Source organism: Neopelma chrysocephalum, unplaced genomic scaffold (assembly GCF_003984885.1).
Source record: "Neopelma chrysocephalum unplaced genomic scaffold, ASM398488v2 Primary Assembly neopelma1_24, whole genome shotgun sequence".
NCBI lineage: Eukaryota > Metazoa > Chordata > Aves > Passeriformes > Pipridae > Neopelma > Neopelma chrysocephalum.
The window spans coordinates 22,404,823-22,419,410 of NW_020897693.1; the positions used below are offsets into that span (position 1 = coordinate 22,404,823).

General features: G+C 44.1%; 1 protein-coding gene across 3 annotated transcripts in view; it reads right to left on the minus strand.

Annotated features, from left to right (window-relative positions):
• The window catches only part of GALNT16 (polypeptide N-acetylgalactosaminyltransferase 16), a 76,164-nt gene that overhangs the window by 5,058 nt on the left and 56,518 nt on the right, over nt 1-14,588 (minus strand). For all 3 annotated transcript variants that reach the window (XM_027707969.1, XM_027707960.1, XM_027707976.1), the window contains exons 10-14: nt 12,334-12,460; nt 11,309-11,401; nt 8,128-8,211; nt 6,980-7,121; nt 5,486-5,602 (exon numbers count right to left, since the gene is read on the minus strand). In XM_027707969.1, the coding sequence (XP_027563770.1) occupies nt 5,486-5,602; nt 6,980-7,121; nt 8,128-8,211; nt 11,309-11,401; nt 12,334-12,460 (563 nt within the window). The remainder of the gene's footprint in view (nt 1-5,485; nt 5,603-6,979; nt 7,122-8,127; nt 8,212-11,308; nt 11,402-12,333; nt 12,461-14,588) is intronic.

Sequence of the window (14,588 nt, forward strand, 5' to 3'; positions counted from 1 at the left end):
AGGAGGTCTTCTCCCCTAGAAAGCTGCACACTCTGCCCAGCTGGTGCGATCGCCGCATGACAGTGTTTCCCAGTGTCACAGACACCTCAGAGAAGAGTCTTTTGACCTTCTCCAAAGCCCACCTAGTTCCTTGTCCTCCACTCTCCCACCACCTCTCTGTATTTGTGAATTCCCAGTCTCCTCCTTCACCTTTCCCTATGGGAATGGCTAGGGAATGCCTGCCAGCTGTCTCTCCCACACACCCCATAGCTCACCAAAAGACCTTGCTGTAAAAGAATATGCTGTTATGAGATTTGAGATGGGTACAAGAGCAATTACTGAGGGACACTGGTTTTCTTCTTCCTTTTAGCTGTTCAGGAGAAAACTAGCACCACTGGAGGCTTGCTCATTTTATTCCTCCAGATCAGAGACCTGCTGCTGTGGCATCTGTCCATGCTGAGCAGGTACCCACTGTCAAGTCTGTAGGGAGAGTCTGCAGCCACAGCAGGACACCATCAAACACTCACCAGAGCACATCTGCTGCTGCTAAGAAACTACACCGAATCAATCAGCTTCTCAGTGAATCACACCACTGGAAAGCATAGCATTTCAAGTCACTCCAGGTCCCCTTTTTAAAAATAAAATGGGACAAGGATGGGGAAGGGGGAGGAGGAACACTGAGAAGGTGAGAGTTGAAGGTAAGGCTTATCTGGGCTGCAGGCAGGTGGCATGTATGAAGCTGTTATAAAACACATGAACAGTAAAAGCCAAAGTAGGGTTCCTCATCTCACACAGAAGTGGTATGTTCAGAATGATGGATTTTACCCTTTCTGGTCAGAAACTGTGCTTTGCTGCCCTTCATGAGATCCCGGAGCAACTCCCCTGACTTCACCTGAACCTTTCAGAAGACCCTCCTGTCTGACTGTCAGACCACAGAATTACCAAAGAGAGCCCAACATCCTGCCCTGCAGGGACACATCATATCTCAGACCCTTGAGGAGGGTGGGCAGTAGGAATGGGTGGAAACAGGAGGTAGGATGCTCATCTCCCACTGTCAGCCACCTCAGAACTGGGCAACTTAGTCTAAACTAGTTCCCTCGTAACATACTTATGGAGGAGTCCAAGGTACAAGAACCTTCTGGCACAGCCCAGCTTTCTCCACAGACCATAAGGAGAGCCTGGACAGATAACTTTTAAATGACGCCAATAATGCCCATCTTCAGCAAAAAATAAACAGAGCAGACACCTTCTGCATACACAGCCAAATGTTACAGGGAGTCCTCTACTCTCCTACACCAAGACATTATGACTTGGAAGAAAAGCTTTTGGAAGACACAAGCATTGCAAAATCTGAAAATTTTTGGCATGAAAATCCTTTTTGGTCTCCTTTTCTTGTGCAGAGGAAGATTTACCAGTTTACTGGTCAGAGTAGATTTGGAGTGAAGACGGAGGGAAAAAAAAGAATCCAGATTTTCTTTGAAACATTGTGTCTTGATCCTCTTCCCCAGTGTCAACCAAAAATTTCCACACTTTTTTTGTAAATATCTCTCTCCATCTTTTTTTATCTATCATTTCGAAGTACTTTGAGGTGGCTGGATAGAAGCACTCTATGTGCAAATTACCAGGAGAAAAGTCAGAAACAGCCAGTCCTCTTCTACCCAATATATACAAGAGCTGAAGTTGTTTACACCAGTATAATTTTTCAGGGTAATCAAATGTTTTCTTTTAACCCCCAATAATCCAGGGGTTCTCTCAAGATCCTGACCATGAAACACAGCAGAGTTGGCCCAACTCAGGAAACACAGCCAAGAAAAGCAGATTTTGTTGATGAGGACTGAGATGCTTCAGACAGAAATCTATGGAGAGCTGATAACTGGAATAGCCAAGGATGCTACAAGTTGCAATTGAATGTATTTGCAGAGCCATGGGCAGCCTGAAGCTGGTCATGAAGATGACGAACAGTAAATTTTAAATATATGAGCAGACAATGTGATGGAAAAGCTCACACCAGGATCCAGCAACTGCTGTCTTCCTTTGAGCACCTAAATCTGTAAAACTAAGAATCACAATTGAGAGAAACTCTTGTCTCCTGAAAACTGCTTTCAAGCTGCAGCATACTGCCAGTATTGTTTTACCTACTTATTATCATGAAGACGCTGAGTCAGGTGCTTTCAGAATACACAGGCTTTCACTCCTTCTCTTTTCTGATACTCTATATAAAGTTGCATTAATCTTCACTTCAGATAACATGATACACTGAGAAGCAAAGTGGGAAAAATTTCCCAACTGCATACAAAGGGATACAGGACTTCAAATACTGTTTGTCTCACAAGAAAACTTGGTGTCCTCATTTTCAGGCTGAGGTCACATTCCTTCAGCACATTTTAATGAAATATAGCTGTTTAATAAGATTTCTCAGCATGCTTCTTGTTCCATTGGGCAATACTGTGCCAATGTTTCTCATTTTCATTCTCTTGTTTTAGTGTCTGACTCTTGCTTTGCCTTCTATCTGTCCTCACTATAGTACAAATTAAAATGCCACTCCCACTGTCAGTCAGAGCCAAAAATAAAGCTAAAGGCAATAATTTATTGTGCATTCAACTAAAAATTCTATTCCCCAAATAACATTATGGATAACATCCATCTGGTTTGAAATCTAGTTCTGATTATGCAGAATAGCTTTTGGCTGGTCTTCTGCTAGCAGTGCCAGCTGTTGCTGTTGAATGATCAATGTGATCATGGTGCCAAATAGATTTAATTTCTGACTTCTTTCAACCCAAGGGAGAATAGTCTGACATAACCAAAAACCATCTAAAGTTTAACTATTGTCTCATATCTTCCTGCTTGCAAAATTCCAGACTTATTTTGAAGTAATACCCTAGATACAAGTCATAATAGTCTAAGGGCTCTGCTAGAGTTTTAGCTGTATGTTAGATGGGACTGTTAGCTGCCCTGTGGACATGCTTACTGCACAACAGCTGTGTAGCATGGGCACAGATTCAGTATGTTAGAAAGCAGAAACCAACTTCAGGAGCTGTATGGTTCTGTCATAAGGATCTAACCAATCTACTCCAGTGACACTAAAAAACAAAGTTATCACGTCTCATCTTTTGACAGAAATCTTGCTTTTTCATGACTCAGACACAGACATGAAACCCAGATCCAGAAAAGTCCAAACATCTTTCACCACAGATCTCTGATGACAGTGACAGCAAAGATGTTCAAAGCCGGACTTTTATTATGCTACCATCTCCTCTTAGGATATTGTCCATGTGATGCATATTTTTCAGGCTCACCCTCTTCCACTTAGCCCACCTACTCAGGGCTCTTGCTTGTCACTTCCAGCTCTCTGAAGTAGCTCAACTTCCCTGCCTCCACCCCCATTCAGGTCCTCTGACTTTCTGAGAAGTCTACTTGAACTGAGAAGTGAATACACTCATTTGCAATTTGGAAACACTGCTCTCCCCCAGTACTTGCACTTTGAGCTGTAAGTATCCATGGGGAGATAGGCGAGTTGTAGGGCAGCTGAGGGCATTTGTTCCCTCCAGCTTTGCTCTCTCTTGAAAATCAACCTCTCAAATATCAGGAGGAGAGAGAATGGGATAGTCTGCAAGATGACTGGCTTCTAGCTAATTAAAATCTAATGTCAGTGTGAGCAACAATTACTGTTGTGTTTATGGAAGGGAAGAACCATAACAACATTCCCCAGGAACACAACAAACTTGAGCACTGCAAGTAGAACTGGCTTTGTAAGTACAAATCTGAAATGGGAGTTTGGGACTACAAAAAAGACCCCAACATTTAAGAGCATTTCAACCCAAATTAAATCAAAAATTCAAATGCATTTCTCCCACCTCATCCCTTCAGCTGCAAGACGGTTTGGGATGGCAGCTGTAATTCAAATCAGTCTCTAATTATTTGAAATGCTTAAACAAAATCCTTGCTTACAGTCAATTGGTTAAATCATCTGCTAGGTCAAGTCCTTGATTTAAGTGCAGTTTGTTCACATAAGGTAATGGAAAACAACAGCTCACATCCTTAAGTATGTGTGCATGTCTTTATAATGAGCCTGTATATAATCAACACATCAAGACTCAATAAATCCTATTCCAACAGCAGAATAAGCCTGCTTGTGTTACTGTGAATTAATCTCTCTTCTGGCTGACAGGGCTTGGACTCCACCCTCCTTGAGGGACCCTTGTCCTTCCATGACAGGGGACGCAGAGAAAGACAGCTGATTTTGGCAGCTGCTAGAGTCCTTTCTGCTGCCAGGGAGGAAAATACTGCAAGGCACATAAGGGGAGGCTAAGTGACCTATTTACACAGCAAGGGGGTGAGTGATTACCACCAACAAAAACGAGCAGGCAAGCACAGCACACCTGGGATATCCTTGCAGACTAATCCGAACTTAAAGAGTTTTCCCTGTGTATTTATGGTGACAACTCTTAAAGACATTTTTGCATTAACCAACCCTCCAGAGGAAAGTCTACATAGGTTTCCCATAAACAAGCATGACTGGATTTCAGTGCTTTCCTTCAGGAAATACTAATTTCAAGGATTCATATAGCATTAAAAAGTACTGACAAAAGAGGATACTACTGAGGACTGGTAGCAAGCTGAGCCCTCTCCTGACTTTGGGCTGTCAAAATAACAAACACGTCAGAAAGCACAAAGTCAGCATAGCCTTAGATGACAGAAAATTTGTTCTCTCTTGGTGTAGAGGGAAGTACAGCAACTAGGAGTGAAAAAAGCCCAATCTGCTGCCTGCCAGTCTTGTGCTGTCACCTTTTGTGTTTTGCCCAGTTCTGATAAAAAGGCACATCACATCTCTGTTGAGGGCACCCTGGCCATTGCAGAGGCCATCTCTCACCTAATGTTGTAAGGCAAAATGATTGATTTCTCCTGACAGATCAGGGATGCGCATCTTGGAAACACCATAAGTCACAGAGCTGCATTTTGTCAGGAACACTGCTGCTGTGTATTTTTCCTCTAGGGAGCAGTTTGGGAACATACGGTGCTTTATGCCAGTCAGCATTTCTCAAGTGAGCTGCACACACTTAGTTTTAAAGGTCTGTTCACATGTCCAAAGACAGCACAAAGAACACAGTTCTCTCACTTCTAAATAAATAAACAAACAAATGGTAGCACACACCACTGTTCCCTTAGGTTTCTCAAAGCATTTGCCTTACCTACCTCTCTCTGATGCTGTGCTCCATCCATGCACCAATCTGGCTGCACATTACCACATCCAAGAAGCAAGGTTAGGGTGCTACTGAGCTGGAGCTAACCATGCTGCTGAGGGCCCAGGCAGAGCAGACACACACATACTGCACGTCCTGCTCTGATTGCAAGCAATCTCATACATCCAAGCTTATGAAATACATCAGAGGTGGAGATGGAAAGGACTTTTATATGCTTTGATAGTACTAGGTTTGTCCCTGCTGGCTGCACTGATGTAGGAACACCAGTATGTAGAAACGAAGGGATTAAAAACAGGCGCACCTACCTGTCTGCCATCTTTTTGATTGCAGGCTTCCAGTGTGACTTGAGAGCCAGTAGAGAAGGAGGTAATGGAAAGACACTTGTCCTGCTGTCTAATTAAAGGGTCACTGAATACCCACTCCTTTGGAATAAGAAAAAGAAAGGTTCCATTAGGATCACAACAGCGATCAGATAAGGGAGAGAGTTTTTTCCATCAGATATTAAAAAAACCTCTATCCTTTGTTCTATTCTTATCAAAGGCTCCCTGGGAAGACTACCACAGCAGTCTTCACCTGATCAGAAGTTTATGCTCAGGCTTGGTGCACCATGACCATTTCAAAGCCTCCAGCTAGCTCCCCTCACCATCTGAGATGTCAGATTAACCTTGGATCCCATGCAACTCTTTGCTCTGCAGCTTTACAGATTCAGGACTACAAAGCAAGGAGGACCCCAAGCCCTGACTTACAAGACGTGCAACTGCTTCTGCACATTTTACAGCAGACATGTTCTGTAACAGGTATCCTGGACCTTGACAATCCTGGATTGTCAAGCGAAGCAAAACACATGCAAGCATATCCATGTATCCTCAGCACACATAAAGGACAAGCTGCTTCATTTTTCCCTCTGACTAGAGGGATGCCTGACCCAATCAACTATTATTACTGTACTTTCCCCAAGGAAGATAATACAAAATGCAGTAAATTTCAGAGATTTCAAATGGTAATGACATGGAACAATGAGTCAGATTAAATGGCATATTGAATGCTGGCTGCAAACTAGTTTCTAACAGTTAACAGATGTGAATATGTGTTTTCTGGCATAAAATATCCTACTGTGACCCTTAACTTTCTCAAGCTGCTTCCCTGCTGCTTTTAATCGCCAAAAGAAGAGGTTGAGTGGAGATCTTCAGCTCACATAAACCAGTACAGTTCCACTGCAGTTAGGAGAGCTGCACCATATTACTGCAGCTGAAATCTTAGCTATTTAAACTCTATTTGGGCTTTAAACTGAAACACATCTGTAAAACAGCACAATTCAAGTTATCTGCAGCTACAGCTAAACTGGCAGACCAAGGAATGTTTCTGATCCTGGGAAAATCTCTCACCCACATGCTAAAGTACTAGCCAAACACAGCCATGGAACAATTCTGGTAGGTTGGCCGATGAAGCAGAGCACATCCAAGCAACGATCTGAGTGTGAACAGCTACACGACTTAAACCCTGGTCGCACACCTACTGCACAACTTGTCACCCCCGGGGCATTCAAGCACTACCTTTCATCTTTGAGTGATGGAACTTCCTACTCTATGCCTGACTGCTGAGTCTGTTGAGCCAACAAAGCTCTAAGAGATGGGCACAGCTTCTCCTTCTGCTTGTGATTAAAATCATTCTTCCAAACGGTCAAATTCTTCCTTCATTCACCTCTATACAAACCCACCAAGGACAGAAATGCCTTTTCAATCTCAGGTAGTAAAAAGGGTAGAAGCAGGAGCAAAGCACCAAACTGAAGCCTGCCTTACCTGAGTGACAGGAGGATTGTTCACTGTCCCTTTACAGTTTCCCATGACAGCCAATATATTCCCTGTGGTATCCTGTGCCTGAGACTCCAGGCAGTTTCCTCCTTGTTTAATTATTCCTGGAATCAACTCCTTTTCAGGAATCCTTGAAGTAAAATGACAGTTGCATGGTACTTCATATACAGAAATGTCCAAAGCACTTTCACATTTATAAGGGCTTAACAGGCCCCTGACTGAAACACTGTCCCCTATATTTGACAGAAAACAGACAATATTATGCTATCCATTTGAAATATATGGAGGAGGCAAAAGTCAAGGGAGAACTTGGTCAAAGGACTGGTATCTTTTTGTTTCAGAAGGCATATCAGGATCTTGAGGTATACCCCAAGCAGTTTAATGTGTTGACTCTGAAATTCTGAAAGAGGCCATTTCCAGCAAAAAGCTATATCCACACTGATTTACCCTGCTTCTGCCTCCCCCTTTTTCAGTCTTCTCCCTACTGCTAACACATACTCATTGTCTCAATGGTAGGAATACAGGTAAGGTCTGTCAAAGCCAGACTACAGCTGGATGTTTTAGCCTCCATTAATGTTAGCCACAGACTGAGATGTAAAGGTGTGTTGGATAGCACGTGCTAACAAACACAGATCTATCCAGGCTACCTCCCAGCTGAGCAAGGGCACAAACACTACTGAGTCCTGACCCAGGGCAGGTGAAGCCACAGGCATTCATCAGAGCTTTCTCTGAATCACCCACACCTCTGCACTGAGGCTGTCCAGCTCTACTTGGCTCAACTACCTCCAGGCAGAGCATCCAACCGGCAGAGACCAAGTCATAACTGGGAGGGATGTAGTGCTCTGGCACTCGTCTGCACTCTGCACCTCTGAAAACACCACTGTTGCACATATCCAAGGGACAGCTGTGTGGGGCAGAGCAGAAGGCTCCCAGAGGCAGGAGCAACAAACCTTTTGCAGAGTTGTGATGATATATGCCAGGAAAACACAGGAGGTTTCTCACCAAAAAGAAGAATTGAGGAAAACCTTTTCCAAGCATAAGTCTTTCCTTTGTCCACTGCCATAAAGGCTCAGCTTCTCATTGTGACCCACCTCCCAAATCCTTCAGAGATTTCTCCAAGTGAAGAACTGACTCACTTGAGCTCAGGGTAGACATTCTCCAGATACCACTGGAAGGATTTACAGTTCAGTTTGCGTCGCTGCTCCATTCGGTCTGCAACACTGGAAACACAGGCAGTTGTTGAGGATAAGGAAGTGAACAGGAGGGAGGGGAACAATGAAGATTGGCCAGGAGGTTTGAGGGAGATTATATGACTTTTTGCCATTACTCATTCTCCCAAGAAGCTGTTGCTGGGTTCAGAGCACTAGCAGTGACCTGAGGTGAAAAGGAGAGAGGCAAGTGGCAGGAAATAAAAATAGAAGAAAGCTGTTCTTGCAGAAAGCTTCTTCTTCCTTTAGCTCAGAGTGATAGCAGGGCCCAGGTCCTACCTTGTTAAATAATACATTGCAGTAAAACTACTGTAGGATCAGGAAAGCACTTCTGCCTCTGGGTGCCCCTGTAGAGGCATACCATGAAAATTGCACAACCATCAGCTGCTGAAAAGGCCTAGAAAGTGTTTGTGCTCAGGTATGCACATATGATTAATCTGTGTGTGCTAAAGAGTGTCTCTAGCTCATGGCAGCAGCTCTAGGCTCAGGCTGGGTTTCAGACCTGGAGAATTTAGTTATTTGTTCTTAAGCTGTTTGGGGAAAGGGGAATAGTATAAGGGGAGACTAACTCAACATCTCAGTAACTGTCTGCTGCACCAGTCCTCGCATTGCTGATTTGCTTGGCTTTAGCTGCCTGAACAAGAGGATTTCCCTCAAGCAGTCACTCTCAAGTGGGGTTCTGCAGGGCTCCATCTTAGGCCCTGTGCTCTTCAACATCTTCATAAATGACTTGGACGCAGGACTGGAGTGGATACTGAGCAAGTTTGCAGATGACACAAAATTCAGAGGAGCTGTTGACTTCCTCAAAGGCAGGGAGGCCCTGCAGAGAGACCTTGACAAATTAGAGAACTGGGTAATCACCAGCCATATGAAGTTCAATGAGGGAAAGTGCTGGATACTGCACCTGGGATGGGGCAACCCCGCATGTTCCTACAGACTGGGGAATGAGATGCTGGAAAGCAGTGCCACAGAAAGGGACCTGGGGGCCCTGGTCGATGGCAAGTTGAATATGAGTCAGCAGTGCTCTGGCAGCCAGGAGGGCCAACCCTGTCCTGGGGGGCATCAGGCAAAGCATCGCCAGCCGGTCAAGGGCAGGGATTGTCCCGCTCTGCTCTGCACTGGGGCAGCCTCACCTTGAATATTGTGTGCAGTTTTGGGCACCACAATGTAAGAAAGATATTAAGCTGTTACAGAGAGTCCAAAGGAGGGCAACAAAGATGGTGAAGGGCCTTGAGGGGAAGCCATATGAGGAGTGGCTGAGGTCACTTGGTCTGTTCAGCCTGGAGAAGAGGAGACTGAGGGGAGATCTCTTTGAAGTCTACAACTCCTTGTGAGGGGAAGAGGAGGGACAGGATCTCTTCTCTGTGGTGACCAGTGACAGGATCTGAGGGAATGGCCTGAAGTTGTGACAGGGGAGGTTTAGGTTGGATATTAGAAAAAGGTTCTTCACCCAGAGGGCGGCTGGGCACTGGAACAGGCTCCCCAGGGAAGTGGTCACAGCACCAAGGCTGACAGAGTTCAAGAAGCATTCAGGTGATACCCTCAGGCACATGGTGTGACTCTTGGATATGCTCCTGTGCAGGGCCAAGAGTTGGACTCAGTGATCCTTGTGTGTCCCTTCCAACTCAGCATATTCTGTGATTCTGTGAGCAGTGAAACTAGGAGCTCTTGTCTTCAAGCTGTAACACTACATTTGTGTGTTGGAACAAATTTCAACTGTACTTATGTACCTTGCCATCCTCAGCCCCCAGAGGCCACTGTACATATACATGAGGCCACACACCTCAGGAAAATGTACTTAGATTTTATATCTACCAAAATTGTGGGGAAGGAGGGTCCATTATAGGCCCCATTGTCAGTGATGGTGTCAAATGCATTTGCATTCTAAAATCTAGATGCAATGGTTCTAGATTAAAGTTCACAGGATTGTTACTACAGGTCAAGAAATTGCCTGAAATCAAAGCCTTACGCTTTGCTCCAGCTCTTATTCAGCCAATGCTACCAGCAAAGTCACTAGGAAGCCTGTGTGAACAAGAGCTGCAGGTTTGGCCCCTAAAACACATGAGCAATATATCCATGTACAAAATGCAATAATTCGATTTCCCTCACAAGCAGCAGGGTTACTTGCTATTTGGCCCCAGTCCAGCTGCTGCAGTCAGCTCAAGGACAGATAAATTAGGCAGGCAAAGCTATTTGTACCAAGATATGTAATGCATCATGATAATAAAGCACAATGTACAGCAAAAAAAGTGACCTGCTTGTCATCAAATAAGAAGGACATGCATCATTACCCAGTGCACATAGCTACACATTTGAGATACAACCACATTTGCCAAGTCCTTACACTGATACAATAGCCATTTGTTCACAGGGCAGATACAACCCACAGATATACAGCACTCCTGGGATTTTTACATTTATTTGGGAGTCAAAGGGGTTTGATAGCACAGAGAGCAAGCTCTCCTCTCAGCCCAGGTTTTGGTGTCCATCACTGATTTCTGGGTCACAGAGAACAGTTAAGCCTGTAACAATGAATCCCATGTGGCCTGAAGACAGCTTTAGCAAAGGTGCTGTAAGGAGCACAGTTCTGCAGAGATTGTGTTTCTGAATGACACGTCTCACCACTGGCCATGTTCTCTCCTGCCCCACAAACCAGGCAAACTACCCATTCACTCATCAGGAAAGGGGAGTGTACCAAGTGCAACCTGCCCCATGTGCCAGCCAGCTGTGCTTGCCCTGAGATTCTATCCGCACAGGAACTTCAGATCAAGCTCTAGTAACTGCATAGCTTGCATTTCTAGAACAGCTGCATGTTGTGTTAAAAAAAACATTCCTATCAATCCACTTAAAATGTTTGGTCTTTTAATTTCATTACAGATCCCTCTGGCCTTCTGCTAACAGATGATTTATGCAAAGTTAGTGGGGGAAAAATAAAGGGAATTAGAAGCAAACCTCATTAGCCAGACACTCAAGCTACAACCTCCCTGGCAAGCTAGCCTTTTAGAGCATCTCTTTTTCTCACACTTAGCCCCAGAAATGATCTAAAAACTATTCGTTGCTACCAAGGGTTTTACCAGAGCCCTCCTACCAAGGTCTGGGGGCAGCTTACCTTCCAAACGACTTCCCAATAGCAGATGGCCGGGCCTCATAGTAGTACTGCTTGTATTCATCCATCCACACTTCTGCTGTGCGCTTGGTGTTCCTGCAGGGGGATGAGGAGATGATTTGCTGAGTGCTGTTGGAGAACCTGTCCTCCCAGTGAGCAGGTACTGACTGGGTGGGCAGAACTACGGCCTGTCTGCCAGGAGGGAGTGGGGGATGGTCCCAAATATGAAACACAGTGGGCAGTACAAATGGATAGAGATTGAATGTGTTAAGTCTACAAAGCCTTGCAGGAAAACTTCTGTTTGGAAGTTAAAATTTTAATAGCCATAGTTTACCATGACTTTTTCACACATATCCCTCTGCAGAGACACCTGGCCTGACTGTCACCATCCCACTCATTTACAGTATTCCTTTCCCCAGATTAGAATAACACTATGGGATAATTCAGCTTGGAATGCACTTCTAACATCTAACATTCTGCCCAAAGCAGACTGGCTTTGTATTAGGTCATGTTGTTCAGCGTCTTGACTGGTTGAGTTTTGAAATCTCCAAGGATGGAGATTTCACTGCCTTTCTGGGGCCCTGATGCAATGCTTAACCACTCTCATTGTCAAACACTTTGTCTCAGCTCTCTTCCCTTTCCATCTGTCCTGCAGTAGAAGTTGTCCTCAGGGCTTATCTCAGAGCACATACAGCTCAGAGACAACAGAGATAACTAAGGACTGCCAATACACAGGCACAAGTCACAAGGCAGTATCCATGAACAGCCAGAATCTCACTCTGGGGTACTGTTCCCCCCTCCACTGCAGACTGAGGAGGAACAAGACGCACTAATACAAACAGAGAAGGGAACAGGTTTTGTTCACATAAAACAGCAACTCATCCTTCCCTTGAGAACAGATGCTCAGCCACAAGCTGTTCTCTGTTACCAGGCAGAAAGACAACAAAGAATTCAGGCTTATTTAGACATGCCCAACACGAAGGTGATCTGGCTGCTACCAGGAACCACTTGATGTAGTCAACACCTACTTGATGTAAGTCAGTGCATTGCCCTCAGGAAAGTCATAGGGATGGCGCTTCCTGAACACGTGTCCCACTCGACTGCAGGGAACGATCTCCAAGCTGCCACCACACATCCACACTCGGAAAGAGAGCTCTGGAAGAGACCCCAAGAGTCATACAGATGCAGGTAGATCGGCAGCAGTTCCAAAAAGGGCAACTTCCTTGCCCCTCTGCTCTAGATGTATTGCCTGCAACAGCAAAATCAGGAAAAGCAATGCCATGGTGAGAGCGGAGAAACTGTTCTCCCTTTGTTAAAATGGAGGCAACCCTTGTGGCTCAGAGACTTCCCAGCCTTCTCCAGTCCTGCTCCTCTTTAGTTCCCTGAGCATTTCACCTTTGCATCTGACCAGGTCATTGAGGTTTCTGTCAGGCCTTCAGGATGGCATTTGGCAACAGTGAGATCATTGCCACACCCACCTTGTTTTGGACTCTTGTAACATTCCTCCCTGCACATGGATGGAATTAAAAAAAGAAGAATTTACTGTGTAAAGCAAATCATGTGAGGAAGAAAGGGAGTTTAGAAGACAAAGAGAAAGAAGAGAACAAGATGAGGGCATAGAGATTCAATGTCTAGAGCAAAGTCCTCTCCCTCATACCTCTATGTTATCCACCCTACAATGGCTTCTTGTTCTGGTTGGGTCTATTTCTAATTTAACAAGAAAAAAAAGAAAAAAAAAGAAAATAAGTGGATGACTGTGTTACAGTTTGTCAACAGTTGCCTCTGCTGGGGAAGTTGCTCAGAGCAGATGTGAGTCTAATAGTATCACTATAAAAATATGGAGAGAATCCTGCTACTTGAAGAAATCCACCCTATCCTGAAGCTAAATTCAACATTTTGGTAAAGGATTAGAAGAACACGGAGCTTTGATGTTCAGGCACTTATTTGCATCACAGAAGATATGTGACCTTGCTCAAGCTTATGAGTCTGTCCTCGCAAATTTAATCACTGCCACACCAGAGGGGTTTTCCACTTGCATTTCATGTGGTGATGAGAAGAGAAGAAGGAAGAAGGAAAATGAAAATTAGCTGGGTAGTTTGGTAGTCCTTACCAAAAGGGCTTCCGATTGTATGGACTAATTACTTCAAAAATTGTACGCAGTTGGGATCTCCCTCCAGTAATGCCTGAAGTATGCGGCTCTGATGTTAGGAAATTAAAAAGAAATTATGCATCCAGATCTAATGGATGTTTGAAAGCATGTATACACGCTAACATCTTCCCAACCTTCATCTTTGTCCATTGCTTTCCTCTCTGCACACTGAGAGAGGTTGTTAAACAGTAAGTTGCAGGGTGGGGGAAGGTGATGTATTTAATCTAGCTTCTAAGTAAAAAACCACATTTTATTATACTGTATTTTGTGGCATTTCTTACTATCTCGTCTCTCCTTGTCTCTTTTCCAGAGCTTATTATTTTCAGTTTCTTTTCAACAGGGAGTTCCAGATTTGAATAGAGGAAGCATTTTAAAACAAAGAAAAAAAAAAGCCCAAGACATAAGTTTATGTCTGGTGGTGTGTCCAGTTGGCATTTGCTCTCCTGGAATGAGGTTCTGACTTGCTCTGGCCTACAACAAAAATATAACTCTCAGTCTAGCATGTGTAACTTAAAGTCTTGTCCATTTCCCAAGAGAGGATTTCTCATGCCATCTTAGACACACAGACAGACTGCATGTCCAGGTTTGCAAATGATAGAACTCTTTAAAGAAGAGGCAAAAGAATGCAGATTTTGGACACATCAGAGAAAATGAAGACCAAACATAACTTATTAAGGACTTTCATCCATCCTCTGATGGAAAATAGAACTTTTTGCTGTATATTTTTCAGGACGTGACTTAGTCTGTATGTGTTTTAAATTACTTAATCACTGTGTCTTTTCCCCATCACAGTAAAAAAAAGGGGATTTACCAGCTCACATCCAGCTGGAAGGATATTTATGCAGCTGGTAATTGCTGCCTGATCATTTCTGTGTACCTGCTGTGTGTGCAGAGCTCATCCAGCTCTGTGCCCTTCCCATACACTCATCCTGTTTCCTCACACAAAAAAGGTTTCAAAGTAGTTTATTAAAAATAGCCTTTGTGAGCAGATAATGGCCCATCCCACCCACCCAAATTAGTCAGAACCCCTCTTCCACCTCATCCAAAATGATTACCTAATCCAAACAGTTTATTTCCACTCAAAACTGTAATTTTAAGTAAAAATAGTGTTTCAGAATATTATTAATAGTTTTC